Raw genomic sequence first — 15,145 nt, forward strand, 5'->3', positions numbered from 1 at the left:
TCCTCCTAATACCACTTTACTTCCTAAATGGTAGCTCAGTGAAGTAGAGCTCTATTCTAATATTGTTCAGCAGCAAAATGATTCACAAGTTTTACTCAGATCTRTGTGGATGCAAGTTTTCTAAGTGCCTCCTATGGAGTATTTAATAATACTGAGAACCTTGCCCCCAAAGCACTGTTGGAGCAAGTACCTCTGCATCTGTTTGGGTTCAGATGTTGGAGTAATTGTCTAAAATAACGTAAGTTGCTGTTTCTAGAAAGGTTTTTAATTTAGCTGATTGCAAACACATTTGATATGACGTACTGCAAGAGAAATCTTTAGGCAAGTTTTAAGCATAGCCGTGGACAGATGACTAAAGCATGTTTGTCACTTGCTTTCTGACACTGATTTTAAATTAACAGCAATCTTTGAGCATTTTTTTTTGCTCTCTTGTTTTGCCTACTTACRTGTAAAACTTTTCCTTAAATCAAGATGGGAACAAGCTTCCTCTCTGTGCACAGGTTCAGGGTTGTGAGAGCTCACGGAATTTCCTGTCCRGTGTTCTGATGCAAGAACCATCTGATGTCCAGATAACCATCCTGTGGTTTTGTCAGATGTTTCTACGTGTTATTCTTTAAAATTGATGTTTTTGTCAATACTAGGAGACAGTCTGTGAGAATATGTGAGTAAGCAGGTGCTTTTTGGTTGAAATAATATTTCTGAATGCTACTTAAGCTTTTCAGGGGAGTTACRCTTATTTTCGTAAGAAATTTCTTCACAAGAACATCTTAGCATGCCATTAAGACTCTCAAATGAGACTTTTGTATTGTTTGAGAGCTGCATTAAAACAACCATTTCCTGGTAGATAAGGTGCTGKGAAGTACCAGTTGATAGGTGGAGGGGTTTTGTTCGTTCTTTTTGCTCTGGAATATGACTGTGATTTGGCTAGTGTAGTAAGCACCTCTGGAGTTTATCTGCAGAAGACTGATTCTGAAAAATCTTGTTAGAACACAGATCAGCTCTTGTCCAATATCCCTTTCAGGAGAGGGAGACACTGAGATGTTGAACTCAGTGACTGCAGCAACCTACTCAATGCTTTTCTTTTTTTTTTCTTTTTTTTTCTTTTAGGCAAGAGAGCACCCTTTGTGTTTCTAACCAAACATGAGCAGTTGAAAGAGAAATGACATATATTTTACTTTTTTCCCCCCCTTAGTGAAGACCTGTGAAGTCTGACAAGTCAGCATCACTCGTTAGTTGCTAAGTGCACTGGCTTTTTTTCCATCAGTCTCTGCATTGCCAATAATAAACATCATCTTCACTGGCTAACAGTAACCATCCCAGAAGATTTTTCAAGCTGTGTAATCTTCAAACACTCTTAAAATTTGGGCCTTGAAATACTTTGGTCTTGACAAGCGGAACTGTGGGTGCTGCTTGTCAACTTTGGTGTAACATAACCAACTTCATGAACTTCTAAAATGTCCTGATAGGTTGTACTCAGAGCGGTGAATTCCTGGTACATTTTCTGAGACAGAATTGAGACTACTTTGTGATGGAACTAACAGTAGGTCTTGCTGGTGTCAAACAGAAGCGCAGTAATGCTATATTTTTGTGGCCTTCGAAACAGTAYTGGAGTGGTTCAAAACAGCAGGGCTGTCTCTGTAGAAGGTGTGGGGAGACGCAATGAGGGAGTTGAAGCAAAAAGTTGYTCAAGTGACTTTACAGAAGTAGTAGTAACACAGCTGCAACATATGAAGCTGAGACAAGTCAGTCCGGTGTACTGTAAGACTGCCCTTMTTTCTCAGGAAAGACCCATTTTAGCACATTGTAGTTGCTGGACAAATTGGAGTTGTGATTTYTGAAAATCAAGTTCTAACTATTCCAAAAGAGCTTTTCTTCTTGTTCCCTRACTGAAATAAATGTAGCGAAGGGCCAGCCTTTCCTTGCTTAATCTTCCATTTTCAGGGATTGGTACACCTAATATTTATGTACGCGTACTCTTAAACTCTCRAAAATAAACACCTAACACACTCTGCTCGTTGTCCAGCTCTGTGYAGCATTTAAAAGGAGATTTTTAGAAATACTGCTATCTTGCACTGAAATGAAGCAGAGCTTTTCTTGTTTCTGCAAAAGTGAGAATGGAAGTGCTTTGGCAAATAGCTTTGACTTTTAAACTGAAAAGCCTCTGGTTTTCAGAGCCGCTTTTAAAGCAAAGGGCCAGTTTGGCTTTTGATCCCCTTAAGCTGGGTTATTTGATGTGAAAAAAATGCCCCGGGTACACTGCTGCAGAGGGGAGCAGCTTTTCAGTTCTCCGTGTGTGGCTTCAGGAGAGGGCCTGGCAGAGCGCGGAGTCGGGGGGGCTCGAGGAAGCTGGCCACGCTGCTCTGTAAATAGAGAGGCCTCTTTTTCTTTAGGTTCCTTTACTGGAACTAAATATCACGATCGGCGAAACCCTTACCTCGTAAAGGAACAAGCCAGATTTGTGCATGTGCAGCATTACAATGTGGTCTGTCCTGGCTGATCTGATCTGCTGGACAGATAAAGAGAATTTTAAACCGGGGAATGGCATGTGTAACATATGACCTTGGCTTTCAAAAGGTTTATTTTTGTTCATGTGACAAAAGGAGGTTTTAATATTAAATATAGGGTTGGATTTGACTTGGCAGATAGCAGAGCTTTCCGTTACTGCTGTAGTCATAATATAAAACTATCTGATGTGTGCCAGTGGGCATGTAGCAAGCCAAGAATTTCTTGGTTGATGTTTGTTTTGTGAAACCTTAGCTGGCTGCTTTGGATCTGCAGTGGTGATGCACCTTCCTGTTGGAGGGGCGAAATAATGACAGGCATAATACTTTCTAGTAAGAAAGACCATGGGTTGTATCCTTAGTGTTTGGGTAAAATACGTTGKTTTTTTKTTGTTGTTGTTGTTTTTTTCTTCCCTCTCTTTAGCATTTTTTTTTCTGGATTGGGGGGGAGGGAAACCTTAAAAATATAGGGTTCAGCAGAAATGAGGCATAAACCAAACTATGTGAAATATTCAGATCTGTTAGTAGAGGAACTTAATGCTGTGTTGAAGTTTGTAGTTTATGTACCTRGGGCCCTACATAGATGCAAAATTTTCTCTCTGAGGTTTTCTTCTCTCACATGCTTCATCTCCGAATGTTGGTCATTTTGGCACTGCTGTTTTACTGCAAATCTGAGGMTATTGTACTGTAATTGTTTGCTGAAGAAATGACATGTAAAAGACTTGGTGTGCTGAGGTGGTAAAATGAGCTCCAAAGCATCTTTTCTAAAATGGCTGTAATCTGAATTGGTCAGACAGAAAAAAAAAGAAAGAAAGAAAAAAAGAAAACTTTCTTCTAGAAGAGAAAAGCATGTAATAGAAATGTTACTTTCATAGTTTATTTGGGAGACTGGGTCTGGTTAATCTGCTAACAATATGGATACTTTACTGCCCCCTTGAAACAAGTTAGTATAGGATATGGGTAGCCCTGAACTGTTGGGATAGCTGGAGAAGACCATGAGACACGATAGGTGATGTCCATGTGCTTTAGCAGAGGTCCTGGAGAACACTTGTTTTGCAGTATCTTGTCAAAATGCTGCAGACAACAGGTAGCTAGAGTAGGGACTCTCATTCTGAGTTATCCTCGCTCCTTCACCCCGTGGAAATGAGACTTAGTCTGTCTCTTTGAATAACTTTTTTTGGCCTCTTGGTTCACTCCAGCCGGACTGAAGGCACTCTGTGATTCAGCTTCCTGGAAGTTTTGTGAAAATTGGGAACCTGGAGGAAGGATCTTGAGTTTGAATGTCTACAAGCCTGTAAGTTGTGATCCCTTTGGCCCATTCACAGCAGCCTGCATGCCTCTGTAAGATACTCTACAGGAAGGAGGTTGCCCTGGSGTTTCCGTGTAGCCACATGGAAGTYGTGGAATGTCTTAGTGTAGGTTAACTCATTAATGGGGAATCTCACTTTATTAGCTCCTCCGAGTGTGGAAGGGGCTTCTTGTTCATGAGAGGTGCATCTTTTATCTTGTTGGTAAGGCCTTGAGGAAATATGAATACGTTTGGGGGGGCGAGTGGCTGCTTGCTACCCAGATGTTATGTAAGGGAGGAGTTTTGTCTTAGTGCGGCTCACTGGCGGGAGGGAATGAAAAACAAAACATTTATGTGGTTTTCTACTTTTATGGCTCGTACGTCCAGCAGTCTTGAACCTCTCATCATTGCTGTACAAACTCATTTCTGATGCATTTTTTTGTTGACTATGGCTGCAGATTACCTCTTCAGCCAGCTGACCAATACATCCTTTTCCCCAGCAATTTTGATGTTGGTGCCAGGGTAGGTGCTTATTCCCCAGTGAAAAGTCCTTCTGTAAAGAGCCAGCCAGTCTGCATAACGTAGCTATGGGRTTATCCTCTGTGGTTTTGTGAGACCAAGAGTCTGAGGCATGTGGCCAGACTGTAGATTTAACTTTTGAAGCGCAAGTCTGCCTCCACTCTCATATGTACCTCTTAAACAAGTGGGAGCTCTACGTGGGGACTGAAGTTGGAGAAAAGGCGATGCAAAGCTGTAGTGTCATCCAGCTTACTGTGCTGTCATGCTGTATCCTGATGAGTGAAAAGTCCTTTTTTCTATCCTACATGTTCAGTCAAATTAGGTTAGTGCTACTCAAAAGCTCTGCTACAGCCCGATTGCTATTACAGGAGTACTTTGTTGCTTGAGAAGGAGGAAGTGGTGCTTCTCTGTCATGYTTTTCTATCTAAATAGGAAAGCAGACCATTTTTTAACCTGTCAGGACAGTGTTGTGGGGTGGGGGAAAGGTTTGAAATTGGTGTTGAGAATCRAGGCTGCTTATAAATCAACGCTATTGAATTCCTGCTCTAGCCTTGTCCCAGCTTCTAGTGRTGGCAGAATTTGCTCCTGGCTACTTTCTGATTGAACTGGGCAACTGTTATAAAAGGCGACATGAGTGTCAGTGGCTGAGCATAAAATTCACTTCACACATTGTGTAGCTGGATCCCAGGGTTGAAGGATTGATGGTCTGTTGTTCACTGAGAGTTTTCATGGTAGCTACTGAAACTACATTAGACTTGCTTTCAAATACAAGTGTAAAGGATTTTGGGATAGAACAAAAGCATTGGCAAAAATGCTGAATATGGCTATTTTTCCTAAYCATGTTTTGAAAATTAGTATTTGTTTCTTTCTGTGAAAGACTTGTCTGAATTGTATGTGAACAAATGAGTTTTTTTCAAGTTGCATGTGTCACAATTACTTTAAAAATAAGTTACCAATCTAGAATTAAGCAGGCTTAGAATTAAGCAGGCTCAGATCAATAACTTGCTTTATAGACCTTTGAAGASAGGTAGAATACAGGTGAATTGCATGTATTTAAAATTTCATTGCAGTCAAGCAGTGTMTTTTCATTAACTGGACATTAACTGTTCTAAAATAAACTTTTTTTGACCTGGTCTTTTAAATATGAGTTTCTTATATGCAAATAGGGATTTTTCTAGGAAATGATTGTAAACTTAGGATATTAAGAATTATGAATGTTGTATGCTGCTGCATTTTTAAGTGTTTTGAAGAATCAAAAGAGGCATCTACTTCTAAAAGTTCAGGTTTTTAAGGTAGGTAGGTAGGTAAGGTAGGTTAGGTAACCTTAGAAGGAAGCTAATTTATAGAATAAAAGAGGGGCCAAAGGAGTAGTATGTTTCCTAGTAATCCTCTTGTTTTAGTGGCTTGTTAGCTACCCTACAAAAAATAACCAAGTGGAAACATTGCCTGCTGGTTTTACCACTATGAGACCACTGGTGTGTTGCTGGCTAGCAATGTTCTCTTTAATGTTCATCTTGTTTTGAATTTGGTGGATACTTACCTGAGCACTTCTGCTGTTACTGAGTTAATTTCTTCATAGATCAATGTAAACCATGTGTGCTATTTATTAAACAGATACTTCTGGGTACCAGAGCAATCTATGGAGTTCTTTAAAAATAATAAAATTCTCTAACTGAATGTATATTAAAAGTAAAAATGTGTTGTTTCAGAACTTGCCTTGAAAGGAGGTAATTCAATAGGGAGCCATCTTGCTTTTCAAAAATTATATCTGTKTAAAATCAGCTTGAAGGCTTTGTGTTAACTTTGATCCTTTTTAAAATTGACCCATTCATAAAGCACTTGAGCCTCTGGTGCATGCTTTTTCCTGAAATCAGTCCTTGAAAACTGCCAACTTTGAATCATTTCTGCCTTTATGAAATATTTCTGCATTTCCTTTGCTAAGTGATATGTGAAAACACTGAAACATAAAACACTAAAGATGTGCTGAGTGTACGAAGTGCGTTTTCACATTTGAGATCATCACCATCATGTACCAGCCTTCTTGGTAGAGCTGCATGCGTGGCTGCAGAGTACAGATTTCACTCACATCCAAGTTCCACTCCCTGATCCCTGGCTGTCTGGTTAATTAGTAAGCCCTTGTTTTGTTTAAGAATGAAATATAATTATTTCACTTGTTGCTTAAAGGTACATTTGTTTCCTTTAAAAAAAATACTATGTGCACCAATTGGCATTATTGAATGCAGTATCTGTTCTGTTCATAGAAAACTTGTTTCTGTGTATGTTATTCACAACAAAAAAAATGAAAATTATATGAAGGGAAAAAAATGACTTACTTGTTCTTATACTAATAAAATAGTCTTTTTTTATTTACTCCCCTTTTACTCTCTGTTTTGGATGGCTAGCTTTTTTCAGTACCTGCTCAAATAAATAAGGAATAGCTGTCCCATAGTTTAGTCCTGTCCTTGAGTGTATTGCTTACAACTTTTGTTACATCTATGAATCTATCACAATCAAACTTTCCTTGAAGAAACCTTTTTTTAAAAATAATAATTAAAAAAAAAAAAGTTACGTTGCCTCATGAAGCAGTTGTCTTAATACTTAAGCTTGCTCAGCTTTAGTGCTGCCATTAGGCAGGGTTGCTATAAAGCATTTCTGCTTCAAAATGAACTCTCTCCTACAACAGCAGACTCTGCAATACTTGGAACAGCTCACTGCACTGCTAATGCTCTGTGTTTTTCAGCTCTCATCGCTTTTTTTTTTTTGACTGCTCTATTTGACCGCTTTTAGTAGAAGCGTAACGTTAACACATCGTGCATTATATATGTCACGGATGTCAACAGGGTGTCTACATCCAAGACATTTGCAAAGCTTCTGCAGCCAGTTTGCCAATGACTGTAGGAATTGCAGGAAAYTTAAACTTGCAGAATGATACTGCCTTACGAAGGCTTCCGTGGGATATCTTTGTGCTCTGCGTAAATCCTTCTTTATGTCTGCCTTGTGGAATGGCCGCAACAAACAAGTGAGGGATGTGACAGCAGCAGCAGAAAGGAAACCGATGCCTGAAATTGTTTTCGAGTTTGTAAGCTTGTATATTTGTACTGAGGCATTGTACACATCTACGTTTGTACACTTCATGTAGGAGCGTAAATTAAAAACTGTAAGGACCAGTTATGCTGAAGCAAAGAATCACAGAATTGGAAAATGGTTTGGATTGGAAAGGACCTCTGGAGATAAGCTGGTCCAACTCCCCTAAAGAATAGAGCGGGGTATCTTTTATTCGCTTCTCTATTATAGCCTTGATATTTYTAGTATAACTTTATTTTCCTTATCAGAGCAGACCACATAAACTGGCACCTAACCCTCAAAAGAGGAATTGGCCAAATATTTTGCTTCCTCTGCAGTAGTTGTCTATTCAATGCTTTTTCTTTGTTATCCTCCTAGATGCACAAAGAGAATGTGTGCACACTGTAAACAGGCACCACAATGTATCTATGTTATATGTGGTAGCRACTGAAGGATTAATGAATTGTGTGGGAGGTTATTAACTTTCCACCTGCATCCTTCAACTTTTTTTTGTTGACCATTCACAGAACAAAACACCATGTATTGTACACCAAAACATCAAACTGTTTAACCCTAAATCCTGTGGTCCAGTACTTAAAATTGTGTTCTGCTTCTCAGTGTATGGAAAGTGCAGAGTAACATTCTTTCCTGTTGTGTACTTTCTTTGGTGTTCCCRTTCAAGCAAATGTAATTAGGGCAACTATTAGTACAGAATTTAAATTTATTTTAAAAACAAAATAATGCTACTGAAAATTCCRCTGGTCCTAGGGAGAACTGTCATGATTCCAAGACTGAGCTATTCTGACTGAAAACACTGTTATGATAGTTATCTTGGAAATTGTCTTATATTAGCTAACCTGACACTGTTATGCCATTTGAACTAATGTAGACTGAAATAAGAGAATTTCTAAACTTACCTTTCCAATGAGGAGAGCACTTAGCCTTTTTTGATGGTTATACTCTTGAAGCCTGATCTGGTTACAAGTAGCATGCTGTGACTTTTCRTTTTTCGTTTCTTCTAGGTTTACGGGAACAGATGGACCAAGTGGTTTCGGATTTGAATTGACATTTCGACTAAAGAGAGAAACGGGAGAGTCGGCACCACCTACCTGGCCAGCAGAGTTAATGCAAGGCTTAGCCAGATACGTCTTCCAGTCAGGTACCACAGTGTTAAATGTGCTGCCGTTTTTTTTTTTTCTAACTGCCTTCAGTCTAGCACACTGACAGATGGGGGCCTTTCACACCTGATTCTCATAGGCATTCAATCAAATTTTGAGAATTTTCTTTGAGTGAGAGCAAATATTTGACCAAAAGGAGTTGGGTTCCTTCCATCAGCCTGGCTTGCCACAGGATGAAACTCAACTGATGTTAAGGTAACTCCAAATTCTTAGATATTGAGAAGCTGAAGATACCACAGTGCCTAGTAACTGCAGGAAGCTGGCCCAGGGGCTGTGTGTTGCTTTGCAGTTGGTTTCACCCTCAATAGGTAAGAGGAAGATGATGCAAGAAAATGTCACTTGTTTTCCCTGACAGGGCTGAGGAGCACTCATCTGTTGAGATCATGCTTCTCCACGGGGGGACTGTAATCTAAACATTTACAGCTCCTTCACAAGGGAATCTCTTCCTATGCTCTGTGCAGTTGAGCAGCAGGAGCACATTCTCATAAACAAGGAGTTGCTGAGAAGAAGAAACAAATGTTGTAGATAAGAGATGCTAAGGCTGGTGGTGCTAAATAAATGACAATTGTGAATTCTCAGTGCTGGTGAAGACTTACCAGAAAATGGGGGACCAGAGTCCCTGGAAAGTTGCCAACTCTTTGCACCCCCTTCCTGGGTTTTATTTATAGCAGTACATTGATTACTAGTTTGTATTGTGAGCATGTGAAGTTCTGTGGAATGGGTGAGTGCATAGTGTACTTGGAAGGTGTCCTTCAGTGTCACAAGATCTGAATGGAAATATTTGAAGAAACTATTTAACCTAGTTTAGGATTTTTTTTTTAGGTAAAGAACCTTTCCAAATCAGAGATTATTGAATCTGTAACATGTGGTACTTGCTCTACTGGTTATTAAATTGCTCAATAACTTCTGTTGCTGATTTTCAGTCAGTTGGCTGACTCTCAGGTGGAAAGGTCCAAATAAAAACAGGCTTGCTCTGGTAACTTCTGTCACCAATCACTGAGGCAGCAGCAATCTCGTGGGGCATTTTTTCTAAATGTTGACTGACTGAAACCAATGCAAACAAGGATTATTGCTTGTTTTCATCTTGAGAATGTGTCTCAATGCTGTTTAGAGTGACACAAGCATCTCTTCTAACCTTTGCTGTGCAGCAGTCTTTCCCTACTGCCATCCGAACTTAGACTCTTCTGTTTTCTTTGTCTTGTTTTATTTGCTACTCTGAAGCATCTGAGTCTACATGACTTCAGGTTTTTTGCTGTTGTTTGAGTCCCATYCTGCCTAAATTGTACAGTACAGTAGTTTTTCAATACTGACCACCCAGTGGTAGATGCATACATTTTTATGTATTGACTGCTAGGTGTGAAGAAAGCATCTGATTTTACAGCATCCTTAGGTACAATACAACATATGATGTATTTTGTTAWACTACAGCCAAGGTTTCTTTTGAAGCCTTTCGAATTTCTAGCCTTGTGTAGGCTCTCATGACATTCTCTTTACCACAGTAATTTCAGTGCCTTCTAGTTGCATGTTACTCAACCTGTCTATTGCAGCAGCTTGTTTGTCTTGCCCTTTCCATGGGAAAGAAGTCTGCAGAGGAAGGTGGTGTTTTGTGTSGTTCTTGAGAGGGGAAAGCACTTTACAGTGACTAAGTTAAACTGGTGTCAGGACAGAGAACTTCCCTGTTCATAAAGCAACCTAGRAAAAACTTGCTGGTAGAGGTGGCACTTTCCTTCATATTAGCAGGCCGTGTTTGCATATAAGTGTCTATAAGCCCACTGGAAAAGTTTTGCTAATGGAAGGATTGTTCTACTGGAAGGTTTCTCAAGTTTCCTGTCATTAGCACAGCCTCATCTTTCTGACCTCAAAGCAAATGAACTGTTTTTCAGCCTACATTGAAATAGCATTTTTRCCTACAAATGTCACAGTCCCCATGACATGAACTTCCAGAGGCCTTCAGTATTATCCTCTGCTTGTCCATGCTGATTTTGACTTTTCCTGGCTTAAGACATTGCTCAAATATGCTCTAATAGATTCTAGCCCCTGGGTATTTAGCTCTCAATCTGTGTTATTTAAAAAAAAAAAAGTGTGTGAATCATAAATTGACTTCTCTGAATATGAAATTAAATATGAAMCAGCAGTGCGCTCCTCATGCAATAGGCAAACCACATACTGGGTCACATTTGGAAGAGCATGACCAGCAGATTGAGAGCAGTTATTACCTCTTCTACTTGGCACTAGATGAGGTCTTGCTTAAAAGACTGTGTCCAGTTTTGGACCTCACAGTTTAAGAGATGCTGAGAAACTGGAGAGAGTCCAGTRGAGACTGCCAAGGAGGTTGGGGGCCTAGAACACATGTGCTATGAGAAGGGGTGGAGGAAGCAGGGCTGGTTTAATCTGTAAGGAGAAAGTGAAGGATGGTCTAATAGCAGCCTGCACATATTTGAAGGATAGTTACAGGTTTGCAGACTCCTTGTAGATGATACAGCAAGGGGCTACAGCTACGAATTTCAGTAAGGGAGGATCTGAAAGGATTTTAGAGAGAACTTGCTCACAAGGAGGGTGGCAAAGCACAAGAACACTTAATCAGAGGTATCGGGGTTTTCCATCCCTGACAGTGTTCAACACTTAGCTAAACAAACCTATAGCTGCCCTGATCTAGCATTACTGATAGTTCTCTTTCAAATAGGAGGCTGGACAAGAGAGCCCCAGAGGTCCTCTTAAACCAACTCTTCTGTGACTTTTTTTTCATAGTTTCCTGCCCTGCAGCAAGCAGCTGCATGCTGTGAACAAGTATTACAAACCGTTCCTTCCCTTGTGTGAAAGGAAATTGTATAGTGTTGCAGCGAGTGATCAAGGCATACTTTTATTTTGCTACAAACTTTGTTATCATTTGCCTCTTTTGGATAATAATTTTCTTGTTTAGGCTAAAATCTTCTGGCCCTGTATTTGCTAGTCATAGACTCTGGGTTAATCCAGACAGGATGAGGCATTCAAAAATAAGACTTGCCATGAGAGTAGCTCAGTGGCACATTTCTCCTTGGTTTCTCAGGGCAATACAGGCAGACTGTAGCCAGATGGGGTCATTTTCCAGTTTAGTGTAAGCTCACTCCATTGCTTTAACAACTCTCCAGTATTCCTGATGTATCTTAGCTTTGCTTGGCTCCCGCTCCCTGCCCCCTGTCAGACTGAGAGTCTCCAGAGCAATTCCTGTGTTCTCCCTTGCATTGCTTTTGGGTGATGGGGCAGTGTGATTTCTTCAGCAAAGTTGGATTTTCCCCAGTCTAACGTGACCACTTTGCAAAGCTGGATCAGGTTTTTGCTGACTGCTTCTTTCCCTGGCCTCTTACAGATCTTCGCTTGGTAGATGCTAACACATTAAAATGAATGAGTATTTGGAAGGGTGTTTCTCTTAACCCATTCTGCATACAGTACAGTGTGGCACTCTAGCGTTGTTTTACATGACGAAATACTTATTTTTTTTACTCGGGTTCTTCTGATTATGCTGTTTGGGGCATTTGTCAATACAACAATGATAAATGTACTTTAAGGACAGTAKTTTATGTACCTCACCCTTGTACTGCTCAGTTATTTAAAAGTCTATTGAGTCTCTAATACTCCAAAATAACTTTTAAAACATTTGAATCAAAACAACTTGAGTAATGCTTATTAATCCACTCTCAACAAGAAGCAAGAGAAAAAATAAAACTGGCAGAGGCTTTGTGGATAGGTTCCAAGCAGTTTGGCATGTCAAAGGAGTATTTACTTTAGGAACTATGCTAAGAGCTAAATTCATATCTTTTAAATAATAAGCCAACTTCTTGGTTATCATGGGGATGCTTTGCTGGATCCAGCTGAAAGCAGTGGGAGAGTAAGATGTAGTTATGCCACTGCTGTGTCTGAGCATTTTCAGATAGAGATAATTAGGTTCAAAATCGATCTAACAGCTACTACTGTCCTAAATATTATTACTGTGTATTTCAACTGTAGAGCATATCTCATTGCAGGTGATATATTTTCGTAACAAACATTCCTAGGCAGATGAATGTTGTGTTCTTTTGTTTCCATCTCTCCTGTAGTGTGACTGTAGTTTAGAAAAGCAGCCCTCTTCTGCATTGAATTTCAGACCTCTTTGAGCCTTGGCTTCCCARTTCACTGTAACAAACACTTGATGCTTTGTGCTTTTGATTAAATAGCACTATTTCCCCTCCTTCAACAAAATGAAGTTTGCAATTCTCAAAAAAAAAAAAAAAAATGCTTTGTGCTTTTGATTAAATAGCACTATTTCCCCTCCTTCAACAAAATGAAGTTTGCAATTCTCAAAAAAAAAAAAAAAAGTTCTATTTGTGGCTTTATCTGTTCTGAATTTTATCACTGTTTGACCATGACCACAAATTCCAACTCTGTTATTTTTGGTTTAAAAAAAAAAGAAAAAAAAAACACTGAACCTTGAAAATGAAATTCAGTGACCTTAACTTGTCATGGTTCGTGGGTGTACTGGGAATATCTCATAGTGGAATAAATTTATACTTAAACTAAAAGAAAGAAACACTCATCCTATGGAAAGTGTATTCAGGGCTTGTTACAATGGTTAACTCTTTAGGAACTGTGTTAGGACATGCGATGAATATAGAAAGGCCATGGGCTGTGTTTTCCTGAAACTGAAATTTGCAATTTTTTGTTTCAAGTCAGGTTGTTTTCAGAGGTCTGAGTGATTTACATAATGAAGGCAATGTATTAATGCAACATGGAAATAAATATGTTGTGTATCTGAGTCCTTGCTGCTTCAGTGTTTCTCCACCTGAAAGAGAGCAGCTACAGCTTTTAGGTATAGATCTGGAGAATAGTCGGGAAAGACATGTTACATCACAGCCTAAAGRTAAAGGTGTAAGTACATGCTATAACTGTTTGCTGTGCAATGGAAGATTGTAGTGAGGAACTAGCTAGTGAAACTAGCTTTAGAAGTATTAARTTTAAGAGGACCTCCATGGATAAGTTAAAGATTTCCAAGCTGGCTTAGCCTGATGACATATCCTTCAGCCTAAGCAGTCCCTGTGAGCCCCTGTGGTTACAGCTGGGAACTTCTGGACACAGATGGAATTCCTGGAGGCTGGAAGATGGCCAGTACTGCTGTCCTTGATTTAGAAAAATAATAAAAAAATCAGCTGGTTGTAGTCAGTCAACCATACTTCAACTCCTAAGAAACTTCTAGGAAAAACAAGCCATCTAGATGACATCAAGGGAATAATGGAAATTCCAGCATTGATTTTTTTTTTTTTTTACCAAGAATAAATCAGAGCAAACTAATTCTGTGACAAAGTAACAAGCACTGTAGGAAGTGGTGAACATTTGTTACTTTAACACTACTGAGACTTTTGACGTTATCTCATGTAACAGGTCCATAAGCAAGCTAAAGAAATATGGTTTTAATAAAACTAAGAAGGATGCAATACTGGTTGGATTTCTAGTCTCTGAGTACTTGTCAGTGTGGTGTTATCAACCCCGAGCGATGTGCAGAGTTGGGATTCCACTGGAAGCTGTCCTAGGGCTGATGCAATAGGTACTGACCTGCATGATGAAATATGGAGTTTCCTGATGAAACTTCCAGACGCAGCAAAGTTGCAGTTGCCCACAAGCACTGTGGCAGGTAGGACTAAAGTTCAAAACAGCCTTTGCCAATTGAGGAAATAGTATGAAATAACTATGCGTCATTCAGCAAGGTGCAATAAGTGCAAGTTTCTGTGCTTATGCAGGAAAAATCCAATCCAAAATTATTAGTTGGGGAACAACTGGCAGAGGCAGAAGTTCTGAAAGGTAAAGAAAGATTGGGAGTTACTATTGATRATGAGCCATATATAAACCAAAACTTACTTCACCCGGAGAAAGCAAATGTGTTCTGATGCATAAATAAGTGTTATATTTTAAATGTGATTCAGTCCTGAAGTATTTGGGCATGAAGGTAAATGGAGAGCATTGTGTCCAGTGCAAGGCACAAGACTTCAAGTCAGATTATCGCAGTGGGGGAGAATCCCAAGGAGAACAATAAGAATGACCCCAAAATTTAGAAAATATAACCCAAGGAGGAAAGAGCAAGGGATTATGTTTTAGTCTAGGGAAGAGAAGATAGAGGGAAGATGTGAGAACAGTCTTCAAATATGCAGAAGGTTGCTGTAAGAAATAAAACAGTTTTTTCTACATGCCTGTTAGGGATATGAGAAGCCCACTACTATTCACTGGAACAGGTTGCCCGGAGAGGTTGTGAARTCTCCTTCTCTGGAGATATTCAAAGCCCACCTGGCTGCCACCCTGACTAACATGCTCTAGGTGACCCTGCTTGAGTGGGGCAGTTGGACTAGATGATCTCCAGAGGTCCCTTCCAACCTTACCAATTCAATGATTCAAATTCTCTAAGGTAGGTTTAGGTTTGTCATAAAAAAAAAAAAAAAAAAAAAAAAAAAACTTTCTGATGGTAAACGTGAAGCACTGGAATAGTTTTGGAATTCCCAGTGCTGAAGACCTTTGAGAACAGTTTAAACTATTCCTCTGGAGTATTTGTCAGGAAGAGCTGATACTTCCATTGGGTGGGGGTAGAATAGGAACCC

The 15,145-nt window shown here is 39.6% G+C and overlaps 1 protein-coding gene across 2 annotated transcripts in view; it reads left to right on the forward strand.

The window, feature by feature from the left end:
- The window catches only part of SUFU (SUFU negative regulator of hedgehog signaling), a 92,107-nt gene that overhangs the window by 12,930 nt on the left and 64,032 nt on the right, over positions 1–15,145 (forward strand). For both annotated transcript variants that reach the window (XM_085307558.1, XM_085307566.1), the window contains exon 2: positions 8,394–8,530. In XM_085307558.1, the coding sequence (XP_085163684.1) occupies positions 8,394–8,530 (137 nt within the window). The remainder of the gene's footprint in view (positions 1–8,393; positions 8,531–15,145) is intronic.

Source organism: Rhea americana, unplaced genomic scaffold, assembly GCF_003343005.1.
Source record: "Rhea americana isolate MKP2758 unplaced genomic scaffold, rheAme1 scaffold_104, whole genome shotgun sequence".
In the NCBI taxonomy this organism is placed as follows: Eukaryota; Metazoa; Chordata; class Aves; order Rheiformes; family Rheidae; genus Rhea; species Rhea americana.